This window comes from Ursus americanus, chromosome 7 (assembly GCF_024610735.1).
Source record: "Ursus americanus isolate L20-20 chromosome 7, mUrsAme1.1.p, whole genome shotgun sequence".
Taxonomy (NCBI): domain Eukaryota; kingdom Metazoa; phylum Chordata; class Mammalia; order Carnivora; family Ursidae; genus Ursus; species Ursus americanus.
The window spans coordinates 78,411,641-78,424,636 of NC_142133.1; the positions used below are offsets into that span (position 1 = coordinate 78,411,641).

The window sequence follows — 12,996 nt, forward strand, 5'->3', positions numbered from 1 at the left end:
ATGGTCTGAGATGGGGTCCAAGTTGCACAGCAAGATGAGCAAAACCAGGCGGACTTAACGTCGGAACGAGGGTGGCGAGCAGGTTTCGCTGGACTGGGGAGAGTGTTTGAAGGGGCAGCTGGTGCTGAGAGCAGGAAGCTGTGCGGCCGCTTGCGGCCCTTGAGAGCTGGCCGTGTGCCTTGGCTCACCTGAGATGTGCTGTACGTGTAAAATACGACCAGATTTCAAAGACGTTATACAGATAAAAAAATAAGGTGAAATAGGGGCGCCTGGGTGGCTCCATCGGCTAAGCCTCCAACTCTTGATTTCAGCTCAGGTCATGATCTCAGTGTCGTGACATTGAGCCCCGCATCGGGCTGCATGCTGGGCATGGAGCCTGTTTAGGATTTTCTCTCTCCCTCCCCCCTCCCCGACCCTTCCCCTGCTTGCATGCATGTTCCTGTAGACATGCAGGTACTCTCTCTTTCTTTAAAAAGAAAAGGGAAATAGATCTTTAATTTTTTATGTATAAATATTTCAGACATATTGGGTTAATGAGATACATTAAAATTTATTTTATTTGTTTAAAAAAATTTGTTTTAAATGTATCTACTAGAAAATGTGAAATCCCACGTGTGGCTTGCGTGATATTTCTGTCGCACGGTGCCGGCCCAGACTTGGGGATCTTTCCCAGGGTAGGATGCTGCTGAGGTGCGAGGCGTTGAAGTCGGCTGCGGGCGTTCGGCGTCCATCTCGTGGAGTAGGACACTGGAGTAGGGACGTCCTCTAGGACTCTGCATCCCGCCAGCCCATCTCATAACTCTCGTTCGCTAGTAGACATCCAGTCCCTTCTCGCATTCCCCTTTGTCCCCCAGACGCCTATTGTAGGCTGTTGTTTGGAACCAGGCTGTAACCAGGGCTGTGTGTTACTTCAAGGTGTGGCCATGTCTAGTTTCTTTCAATTGTAATAGCCCTGTCCCCACCGCCCATCCTTTTTTTTTTTTTTTTTTTTTGCCTTCTCCATGACATTGACCTGTCCCTCACCCTGGATTTGTGTGGCTGGTTTTCATAGTGTCGTTTACCTTGTGCCTCCAGCCTGTGTATTTTTTCTCAAGTGATGGACTTTAGACAAGAGATGCTGGCTTCTCCATGTCCGACCCCATCCCATAGTCCTCCTGGGCCAGTGAGGGGCAACGTGGTCCCTGGGTTAAGGAGACCATGAGGTCTCTTCATTGTAAAGTACACTTTTCTGAGAGGTAAACACATTAAGAGTGATGTTTTGGACAGAAGAACAAGTTGATTGTCAAATAACTTATAAGAAATGAATCAAACACAAAAAATAGCCAAATACTTTATTTCCTGCTGGCAAGCACGGTCAGACGAGACGCTCGGCTGCCGCCTTGGGGTTTGGATGTGAGCAGGCTTGATTCACGCGCTTCGCTGCTTTCCCTCGCTCTGCTCCTTTCCCTTTAACGCCGCTCTTGCTGCTTTGTGCTTAATCATCATGAGCTTAATCATATTTTAGAAAAGCTAAAACGTTCTTCTTTCTTTATTTTCTCACTTACTCATTTTGAAGTAATTAGAGCCGAATCACGATTACTGTTTTGTCATGTTTTTCTAATACGGAGGTGGCTCAGAATATTGAGAAATGGTCCCGCCTTCCTGGCTCCTTCCTCCATCCTGCTCGCGTTGCTCATTCAGCCCAACTCCAGCGTCTCCGCGTCGTTGGGCAGCTGCGTGCAGCCCGGTGGCGCCGGGGAGGCCGCGAGGCGGCTCCTTGTGGCGCTGGTGGGGCTCACGGGTAGCTGAACCCCGCTGCAACCGGAGTCGGGATCGCTGGGTTCGAATCACAGGGAGAGAGAAGAGAAGATGCACTTTCCATTCAAAGCCTGAACTGCGGCTGAGTAGTCATGTCAAGTACCCAGTTCTGGGTCTCCCCACCTGCCTTCCAGGCTGCTGGAGACTGCCTGTACTGTGCGGTGGAGGCAGGCTTCCCTTCTGTGTCGTGCCCTCTCCCAGCATCAAGAAGAGTGGGTTGGGACATCTGTACCTACCCTCGGTGCCTCTCTGGGAAAACCCCTGCCCCACGCTTGCATCTCGAGTGGAGCACATGGGAAGAAATGCCCTGGCCTTTCTTCTCCGGCACGTTCTGCACTCACAGACTGTCTGCGCTGTTCACGGCGGTGGCCGTTGCTGGTGTCTAGTGCAAATGTATCTGAAGGACTGAGATTTTGTTTTTCCCTTGTTTTTAAATTTTCAAGCCATGGCAGCCTGATACTTTTGTAAAATGTAATAAAAATGAATTACAAGGAAAAGACAGTCACAAGGCTTCATGGATGTCTAAATTCCTCCCTTCTGTTCCTACACTTTCCGAGGGGCCCAGTTTGCAGATTATCCCTGGGAGCCGACAGAGTAGCACTGGCAGAGAGCACGGTTTCGGATTTTGAACTCTGAGCCTCAGTGGATCCTTTAGCCCCTGAAGCACACGCAGGTGAAAAACGATGTGTGTACGCTTCCTGGAAGGGCCCTGCTGTTCCATCCGATTCTCTGTGGCTGCCCCATGAGGCCGCACAGCACACTGGGTAGTGCTCGCTACAGCAGGAGTCAGACTCGAGGCAGGTTCTTTGGACTCTAGGCACTAATGATCAACTCCCTCTCTTTCAAAATTGATATTGTCATTGTTGAAACTATAATAAGCATCACTACAAAGGAAATGGGGGAGGAAAAACCATTCATAATTCCACTATCTCTTCCCAAGTACTGTTACTGTTTCCATGAGAGAAATTCTTTTTTTTTTTTTTAAAGATTTTATTTATTTATTCGACGGAGATAGAGACAGCCAGCGAGAGAGGGAACACAAGCAGGGGGAGTGGGAGAGGAAGAAGCAGGCTCATACCAGAGGAGCCTGATGTGGGGCTCGATCCCAGAACGCCGGGATCACGCCCTGAGCCGAAGGCAGACGCTTAACCGCTGTGCCACCCAGGCGCCCCATCCATGAGAGAAATTCTTTTTTTTTTTTTTTTTTAATAGTGTTTCTTTTCTTTTTTTTTTTTTTAAGATCTTATTTATTTATTTGACAGAGAGAGAGACAGCCAGTGAGAGAGGGAACACAAGCAGGGGAGTGAAAGAGGAAGAAGCAGGCTCCCAGTGGAAGAGCCTGATGTGGGGCTCGATCCCAGAACGCCGGGATCATGCCCTGAGCCGAAGGCAGACGCTTAACAACTGCGCCACCCAGGCGCCCCCATGAGAGAAATTCTTATATTCATCTTGTGTTCATGTGTTTTTAGTCATGGTCCTCCCGCTATATGTACAGTTGTCTTTTGCTTTCCAGTTGACATTATATTAACATTTTTCCTGTTGCTCTATGGTGTTTATATTTCCACTTTTGAAATTTTTTATTATTTGACCATGCAAGAAGTCTTTCCATTTTTTTCTTAGTTGTGATTGTGGTTGGAGAGTCCTGCGTTCCATGGGCTTTGGAGTCAGTAGAATACCAACTTCTCTCGTCCTAGCTATGTGGTGACCTTGAGCAAATCATCTAACTTTGTGAGGCCACGTTGTCCATCTGGAAGTATAATTCCTGGCACAGTGCCTCACATTCTTCTCCTCTCTTGCCTGTGATCATCTTTAATTTCTGCTGAACTAACTTTCTTTTACTAATTTGATTTTTTTTTCGGCTTTTTGTTCTTGGGCTTTGTGAGGTTGCCTGTTTTTCTCATTCATAATTGGTTTCAGTCCTGACTTTCCCCACTTTAGTTTGGTAGAAGGTCAGCTTGTATCATTGTCCGTATGTGGTCAAGTGAGATCTTATTCCACTGTGAAAACAATCTGCTTTGTCTAGTCTGGGTTCTTTGGGTAATTAGATCAGAGCTTTCTGTCTGGTTTGTTGGGTAGGTGTGATTGCATTTCCTTGCGGAATGCTCACTGTTGAATGATCCGTGTTCAGAGTCGAGCCAGTGAAGCCAGGCTCGGGGAATGTCTTCGGCAAGAACCTTCTTTGTGGTTGTAATCTGTCTCCTCAGTCCCCAGAATGACCTCTTCGATCTTGTCTAAAGGGTCCAGGAGAAGGTTTGGCTCTAAAATTCTCTAGCTTGTGACAGGGCACTCAGTCCCTTTGAACTTTTTTTTTTCATCTGTAAAATAAGGATGCTGTTATTTCTTATTTCAGAGATTTGTTACATGTTCACCAAGGTACTATCTGTGAAGACACTTCGTAGGTTGTAAAGAACTCCCTAGACGGTTGCTGATTTCAGTTGTATGGAAAGTGCGTCATTCTGGAACAGGGTCTGGGAGGACTGGCGCTCCTGTGGGAGGCTCGTGGGGAGGAGTAGGTTGCAGGTGTGGCAGAGAGCAGAGAACAACACTGGAACAGAATCGTGGGGTCACTGGGTGCTGCTGCTCCTGTGGGTGGGGGGTGCCTTCACCGAATGCCGGCAACTTTCCCACACTTCAGTTCTGCTTTCTTAAAATGCGGATCTGTTAGTTGAGTCTGTTCAGATTCCCTGGCAAGTGAATTAATTGGGTGGAGGAAGGGCTGTTAGATGCTGTATAGGGGTTTCCTGGTGTAGCTACAGCCCTAGCGCTCCCCTTAAGTCCGTCGTTTTGTTTACAATTCACGTGTGAAGCTTAATGCAAACCTTATGAACTACTTTGCTGTGACATTTTGTGGGAGATGCTTTGCCTTGGTTTTTTGATTCCTGATTAACAGAAAGAAGCCCTTTTTCTTAACTTCTTCATTATTATCATTATTATTATTATTATTATAAACAGCGCACCCATACTACTTTTTGTCTATGTGTCTGAAGTGTCAAACTCTCCCCCTTAAAAATGATGGCAAACTTGATGGAGACCTGAGCAGTGGTAGAAACTGCCTGTTTATTTGGCTAGTACAGCCTGAGCATTTTGCAGGGGGGAAGCTGGTCTTCATGATCCGTAAGGCGCCCCATCTAGGAGGATCAGAGACTGAAGCCCATGACCTGATTCCCAGGGCACCCGGCCTCCAGGCCCAGCTCTTCTGCCGTGCACCGTCTTCTGAGTACCCGGAACATTTCAAAGTGTAAAACAAATGGAAAAGGGCGCCCTTTTCTTCCCCATGTGTTTATCTTTTTCATTGTGTTTATTTTTAGGGATGCTTCTTACTGCCAACGAAACCCCCAAGATGGGCATCTATTACATTCCGGTAAGTAATACGAATACTAGTTACTGTAAAAATAGGATAAGCAAAGACAATATATTTTTAAACTGGTCGTATTGAAGGCCTTTGGGTCTGTGTTTGGTTGTATAAATTAAACTTAGTGGATTCACCTGCAGTTTCACTTTGCTTCCTGGAGCCAGTAAAATAATGCTTCACTGTTCTTTTATGAGAAAGTGCTTCCTGTCACATTAAAACAAATGTTAGGAATTAGTCTTTGTTCTTCAAATTTACATTTGGGTTTTGTTTCCAAGTATTTCAGAATCTAGAGCTTTAAACCGTTAGTGAACAGGAGGTCTGGTTCTAAACCAACAGCCTGGTTCTCTTCGGTCATCCTGTTGCTCTTACAAGTAAGTCCCGCCTGAGGAAACGAGCTCAGATGGACCTGGTCAGTGGTGGCCTGCAGCCACAGGCCTGGCCTTTTATTCGTCCTGCAAGAATTCTCTTGCATATGACGGAAGCTTCCCTACTTTACCTTTCAGACTACAGTAGGAAAGAGACAGAGGGAAATAGGATCTCCTGAACAGAAAACCATGTAGGACAGAGTTGGCACTCGATTACTTTACAGCCGGCAGACAGCTCCTGTTCTGAGATTTGGGGAGAAGAGGGTGGGGGTGAGGAGTGTTGCAGAGCAGGACTTTGGGGAGGTGAACTCTGTACTGTTGTCAGCCTCCAGTTGGGAAAGTTCTTCATATTTGGTATGGTTCTTTTGAAATAGCTTAACGGTGTATTTCCCCAAAAAAGTATTCTGGTGCTTGTCGACTCTCTGTGGTTTCAGGAAACTCGTAGGTTGTTGAAAGCACTTTGAGATACTTCTTTTGGTTGTCAGTGAAACGAAGGCCATTCAAGCAGCAAACTTTTATGTTTTTCTAAGTTGTCACTTGTTCCATTTTCCCCAGCCTCTCCAATACTGCTGGATTCCTGTCAGTTTGTCTGTTTTTCCTTGTCTTCGTTGATTCAGTGACTATGTCTCTTGATTGCACCAACTGTGGGTCAGGCCCGATACTGGATGCCGGCAGGGTGACGGTGTGTAGAACACTGCCCCTTTCCTCAAGGAGTTCACTGGCAGGCAGTGAAGAAAGGAGGCAGTTCGAGTCCAGTGCGAGGAGGGCTGTCACGGAAGGAAGGAGGGTGCTCTGGAGTGCTCAGGAGGGGAGATGCACCACCCGGCGTGGGACTGGGACCCGGGGGGAGGTGCGGAGGGTACTCAGAAACTTGCCCATGGGGCTGGACTGCCTGGGAGAGACCTGAAGGATGGTTACATACACCAGATGGAGAGGGTGGGGTGTAGGGTGGGAGAGAGATCTTAGAAGTAGAGGGAACAGTGTGCAAACATCAGGGGGAAAGTAACCCGCATGGCTGAGGCACAGAGAGAGGGGGATGGGGGTCAAGAGCCAGATGGCGGAGGTCTTGTAAGCCAGGCGGACATGTAGGCAGGGAGGTCTGGATAGGCTCTAAGCAGGGGAGTGATATGATCAGATTTACATTTGGGAAGGATTATTTTGGCTGCCACAAGGAGAATGGCTTAGGTTCTCCAAAGAATATGCCATAGCCACATACAGGAGAGATGATGGTGCCCGTGCCCCCATGCCTTCCCTTTTCAGTGGTTGTAGCCTTTTGAGTTCTGGGATAATTTGAGACGAGGTTGAACTGGCAGGCAGTAACTTCAGAGGTTTGTTATCCTTGCATTGTCACATGGCCTGTCTCAGAGGAGCGTACTGATGAAGGCTTGTACAGATCGTGAGAAATGCCTTGCCTCAGTCCAGTGTGACGTAGGGAGACAGAATCAGTCAGCTCGCCTCCTAAACATTACTTCTTGTTCTGAGAGAGGTCTATCTTCATCTTCCTCTTCAGAATGCTTACTGTGTTGTGGCCTGTAGCGCTTGCCTATATGGTGTTGACGTCCTGGACCGTGGAGGCTTTCCCAGGTCAACTGTATGGAGAATCAACCAGTGGCAGGGTGTGGAGGTCTAAGGGCACAGAGGGCCTCATCAGGAGGCCCGCTAAGTGCATAAGGAACCACAGGCCGCAGAGCCCAGAGCCGCTTGCTGCGGAGGCAGGGCGGGCCGTCCTGAGTGCTTGGGCACTAAGGCCACCTCACTGTCTGTGCTCCGCTAGTGGCAGTGGGGACAGGATTAGATGATAGGCTTGGCCACTGGTAGGACGCAGGGAGTAAGGGAGAGGAGAGACCAGAGACTGCAGCCCTGTTTCTGCTTGGAAAATGGGTGGATGAGGAGGAAGGTGGCAAGGAATAGTAAAAATTATTCTCCCTTTGGTATCCTCCTCTACATTTTATAATGATCTTTAAAAGGAACAAGCACACAGCTTTTTTGATTAGACGAACAATGTATGCATGTTTCTATTCCAAGTGTTCTACAAGGTATAAGGAAATAAAAATCACCCATTCCCCCTTGATAGTCTTATAAATACTATTAATACTGGGATGTAATATTTTTCAGTTTTGAAACATCAAAACTGGTGTGAAGTCATATTTTATATATAAATTTGTATCTTGGGTTCTTCAGGTTAACTTCAGAAATATTAATTCCAAGGGATTAACATCACCTCACGCATTTTTAGTTGTTTTGCTTCATTTTAATGGCAATGTTGTTAGCACACCGTGTGACGTCAGTTGCGCGCCTGCAGTACGCCGAGCTGCACTCCCGTCCGTTGCTCCGTGCTCCCCACAGACGCACCGTCGGTCCCCTTCCCCTCTGTCACCCGACCCCCCGCTTATGTGCATTCGTTTCCATTGCCCGGCTCGTGACATTTATATCATCAGAACTGCAGGAGACCATTATTCACTTCTCACTCTGTCTGTCTCTTGGGGTGGACTTTCTTTTCGTTCCAAGTAACAGGGACTTTAATCAACATGAATGAGAGGGGCCAGTGCTAGCCAGGTGGTGAGAAACTGCTTTCTTGATGGATGTGAGCCCATCTTACAAGACCATTTTAGCGTCTGCTTTGTAGCTCGGAGTTAACCGAGGCTGTGCAGAAAGCCCACAGGGGCCGCTCCCAGGTGGCTGCGTGTGGCGGCAGCGGGAGCACGGCGTCCTCGCCCAGCTCAGCGCTGTGCTGGGACTTGTACGCAGTGCTCCTTCCTCACCTGCCTTTTCACCCTGCGCCCCGTGAGGTTTTATAGTGCCCTTGCCTTTCCTTGGAACCTGTTCTTTTGTAAGACTCCTTCAGAGCAAGGAGAGAGCCCAGGGGTCTGAAAGCCTGCCATTTTTGTAAGATTTTATCAAACCTACCAAGCTGATATTTGGCACAATGGTTTGTTTGAGGCCTATAAAACCGGGGAAGTGTGTTTTTAATATACGATTCATGCCAAATTTAGGAGGTTTACATTGTGATGTTTTAACATCTTATAAATCAGGTATGAAAACTCTTTCTCCCCCCACTTTGGGCCTGTACTAAAAAGGAAGACTGCTTAATGTTCTTCTAGTTTAAGTTTTGCCTCTCTGTGTGATCCCATCTTTCTTGAATCCTTGAAGTCTTCACAGATTACGTGCAGTTCCTGATGTGCATGTGCGCTCTGCCGTGTGCAGAGCCCCAGAACTGACTCGTCTTTCGTGGCCACGTGGGTTTTCTCCAGCCCTTTCTCTGATTTTTCCCCTCTCGGAGACCAGGAAGTGTGATTTTTCCTGTTTGTTTGCATTTTCAACTCCAGGCTCTAATTCAGCTGCAGCTCCTGAGACCAATGCCAGAAATAGTTTTTTAGGTTTGGTTTTCCTCTGCAGTGTAATTTAATCTTAGGGTAATTCTTTTATAATTAAACCTTTGGCAACTGTGTGGATTCTAGAGGGAGTCCAAGTGTCCTGTGGCACCCAACTCGGAACCTAGCCAGTGTGGTCAGTATTGTTTCTGTTGGACATGACCCTGAGTTCCAAGCCCCCAGTGTGTCAGGAGCTCCCAAAACCCCTCACGACTGGAGAGTTGACGGCCTGCACGCTTGATAATATGTATGACTGTATGACCTTGAGGAAAAATATAAAAGGAAAATGCAGTCATTATTTGTTTAGAAAGTTATTTGATTTAGAAGAATAAGAGTCAATTAAAGATCTACTTTTAAAACACATATGGGCGCCTGGGTGGCTCCCTCAGTTAAGTGTCCGAATCTTGATTTTGGCTGAGGTCATGATCTCAAGGTCATGAGATCTGGGCCCCACGTCAGGCTCCACTCTAGGCTTGGAGCCTGCTTGAGATTCTCTCTCTCCCTCTCTCCACCAGACCCCCTCAAAACAAACAAACAAAAAAACCAAAAAATAAGCCGCTATAAAGATTATATTCAGTGTCACTGAACCCAATAGTCAATATTGGTAGTTAAGTATTTTATTTTAAAACATTTTTTTAGGGAAAAAGATAACTATATTGTTTTTATTGAAATGTTTTTATTGTTTGTAACAAAAATCAGCCAAGCATTAAACATTTTAACATTCACTATTTAAAAGTACATTTTAAATTTGGAAAGTATTTTGGAGTCAAAGTACCTGAAAAATGGGGCCGGATTTCAAGTATTATGAGTCCACGACTTCAAATATTACAAATAAAAACGATATTCAAATAAAAACATAAAGGATTATATTTAACCTGCACTAGCACTTCTGTTTCTTTTGGGAAATAGCACTGGAACTCAGCCAGCATAATGCATAAACGCACAAAACTCTGTCTTTGCAAACAGAGATAACTAGGTGTTAAGCCTAACCGCTCAAGAATACTTGCTTCATTAATTATAAAACACACACACACACACACACACACACACACACACATCCTCACAAAGGCATGTAAAGCCAAAGGAAATGCAAACATATTTTAGTCGTGAAATGTAGTAAAAGGCTCAGACTAAAGAGTGAGTGTAAGTCTCTGCACTTCAGTGAGTTAGCACAAATCTGGAAAGGCCTGTGGTAGAGCCAAGGGCTTCTGATACCGTCCCTGGGTGCCTGTGCTCCTGTCTTCATAGGGGCTTAGTCACTGGTTTGGGTCAAAGTCTGTGCGGTGGTCCTCAGGGAGACACACTGTCAGTATTGCCTGGTTTGGGGGTCTGGGGGAGAGTCCGTGCTTTTGAAGTCACTCAGTTATAGCATTTGGAAGTCACTTTCAGGAGGTGGCGCGAAAACGTTGTAGTCACTATATGGATGCTTGTGTTTGGGCGCCTTGGGTGGTTCCTCCTACAAAGGATTAAAAATGGGTACTGGAATTTTCTCCTCAGTATTTTCTGTTTGATAGGCTTTTGTGACCAAAACAAAGAAGTTTCGGTATCAGTGTTTTTGCCGCCTCCGTCTGTGGCAGATTGAATTTGTTAGCCTAGTTCTGAACTCAACCACTCTGTCAGTTTGGCACAGAGGTATTTCCAGGAATTTGTTGTTCTTTGCTATGTGGCCACTCTCAGATAGGGCATCTTTTTATTTATTTATTTATTTATTTATCTATCTATCTATTTATTTATTTATTTATTTTATGTCCAGGATTTCAAATATTACTGCTCTGGGGTGCTTTGGCATAATTTTCCAGAGGACTTAGGAGCATAGCCATAGAGTGCTTTCTAACAATTACTTTTAACCTTCACCTCTTAAGAAGACAGCGTATTTTTATCAGCCATCCAAATTGTAAATAAGTCATTTTACATTACACTTGACAGTATCTGCAAAGTAAATGCTTAAAATTCTTAGGTGGGTGACTCTTCTGGTCTTTTGTCTGTTGGCCTTTTGTCTTTTTCTGTATTATAAAGGTAAATGGAGGAGATTGACCGGTGCTTCTGGTTATTCAGCCAAACTATACTGAGCATGTGCTTGGACGCTAGAATGTGTCCCTGAATGCAACCGGCTTCCTACCCTGCCTTTGTGAGTTCACAATCTAGGGGAGGGTGATGGTAAACAAGTGTGTAGCTAAGTGCTGTGGAGGAAAGGACCAGGTGCAATGATAGAGGGATATCATCGGGGCCCCAATGATCACTCTGCATTTTATATAGATATTGCAGGTCTCCTTTCTATATAGAGGTTATCTTCCCTGTTTTAATCTTAAAGTTCAGGGTTAAAGACTTGGTCTTCTTTCTGTCTTTACAATCGCAGTGTATACCTGGGGCAAAATGGTGAATGATGGATTTATTCCATAATTTATAATCTCTAGAAACAGTAAAGAGCAGAGAGAATTTTGGCCAACCAAGAAAGTGCTGCTTTTCCTGGAGCGTCAGTTGTACGAATAATCAAGTGCCCTTGCTTCCTTAACGTGGGTCTCACATACAGATCACATGACACAGCCAACCAGACCTTTTGAAGCACTGCCTTGGCTTCTAGAACACCATAGTCTCTTGTTTTTCCTCCTGTCGTCCAGTTGGTCCTTCTCAGTCTTCTTCGGTTGCTCCTTCTGTATGTGGTGCAAGGCCTGGGCCTCACCTCTCTCCTCTTGACCTTCAAATGTTAGTCCTTGTCACCTCTGTTTATATTCTTTCGCTCAGGAGCTTGTCTGCCCCTAGGCTTTCTTTATGACACCTGAATGCTGATAACTTCCACATTTCCATGTCTGGGCTTTCCTTCTCTGATCTACATAATCCACTTGAGTTCTCCACTTGGAGATCTAATAGGCACATTGTATTTGATAGGTCCGCAGTGGAATTCTTGATCCCAGCTCCCCACCCTTACCCCCACACCTACCATGTGTTCCCGTTTCAGCAGGGGACTCACCATCCACCCAGTTACCTGGGCCCAGAGCACAGAAGCCAGCCTCATTCCCCTCCCCCTTCCACATCATACCTCCTCCTTCATCTGTCAGCAAGTCACATTGACTCTGTTTCCAGTTTGATTCAAATCCTGCTGTGTTCCTGTGCTGCGGCTCCTGCCCCACGTCTGGATTGCCAGAATGGCCTCTTAACTGTTCTTTCTTCTTTTTCTGTTAGCTCTCTTGCAGCCTGTTTTCCATATAACATCCAGAATGATCTAAAATATAAAAATAAAAACAAAACAAGATTATATCACTCTACTGCTTAAAACCTATCAGAGGCTTATCAGTTTGCTTAGTATCACTCTTTTCATAATTTAAAATGCCCTATAAGCAGAAAAAGGCCAAAAATCCAGAGTCCCCATTTGCTCTCACCTATCAGAGAACAGGTCTCTATAACCCATTAATCCGTTTACAGGGATCACCAAATAGAGCATGAAACCAAATCCCCAGCCATTGCTGCCACCAAGGGAGAATAACATAAATGAACCAAAACCAGCACATGAAATTAGTAGACAGGAAAATTAAAAGTAAAATTAGAAAATCAGTCAGCAGAGTTCTCCTCTCCCCCCTCCCCACCCCCATTCACCTCTGGGAGCCAAGGGCAAAGCTGGGCTGGGGCCTAAGTAGCTTGTGTGAGGTGTACTTCTCAGGTGGTGGAGTTTACCGGGCTCCGTCGGGTGAATCCCTCGTGCATCTTGGTAAGACCTCCAAAACTTAAAAGATAATTTCAGAAAACAGTTAAATCGTGACTCTCACATAGATATATCAAATAAATGTGCTAAAATTACTTAGATTGAGAGTGCAAGTGGGGGGCGGTGAGGGTGGGGTGCAGAGGGAGAGAGAGAATCTCAAGCAGGCTCCGTGTGCAGCATGGAGCCTGACATGGGGCTGGATCTCACGACCCTGAAATCATAACCTGAGCTGAAATCAAGAGTTGGGCGCTTAACCAACTGAGCCACCCAGGCGCCCGGAACGTGTTAAAATTTTTATTTAGCCTGTTAATTAAATGAGGGAACCAGACACAGCTATACCAGATCAAAGGAAAAGTCTAAAAAAGCACACATTTACGTGCAATAAAGTTATGTTGAATTGGGCGTGTGCAAATG

At 45.8% G+C, this 12,996-nt stretch overlaps 1 protein-coding gene across 8 annotated transcripts in view; it reads left to right on the top strand.

Moving 5' to 3' along the window:
- Positions 1–12,996, top strand: part of NOL10 (nucleolar protein 10) — a 102,339-nt gene that overhangs the window by 27,212 nt on the left and 62,131 nt on the right. For all 8 annotated transcript variants that reach the window (XR_015725346.1, XR_015725347.1, XR_015725348.1 and 5 more), the window contains one exon: positions 5,106–5,158. Coding sequence is in view for 2 of the 8 variants with exons in the window: in XM_045775962.2 (XP_045631918.1) it covers positions 5,106–5,158 (53 nt within the window). In the remaining 6 variants the exon portion in view is untranslated. The remainder of the gene's footprint in view (positions 1–5,105; positions 5,159–12,996) is intronic.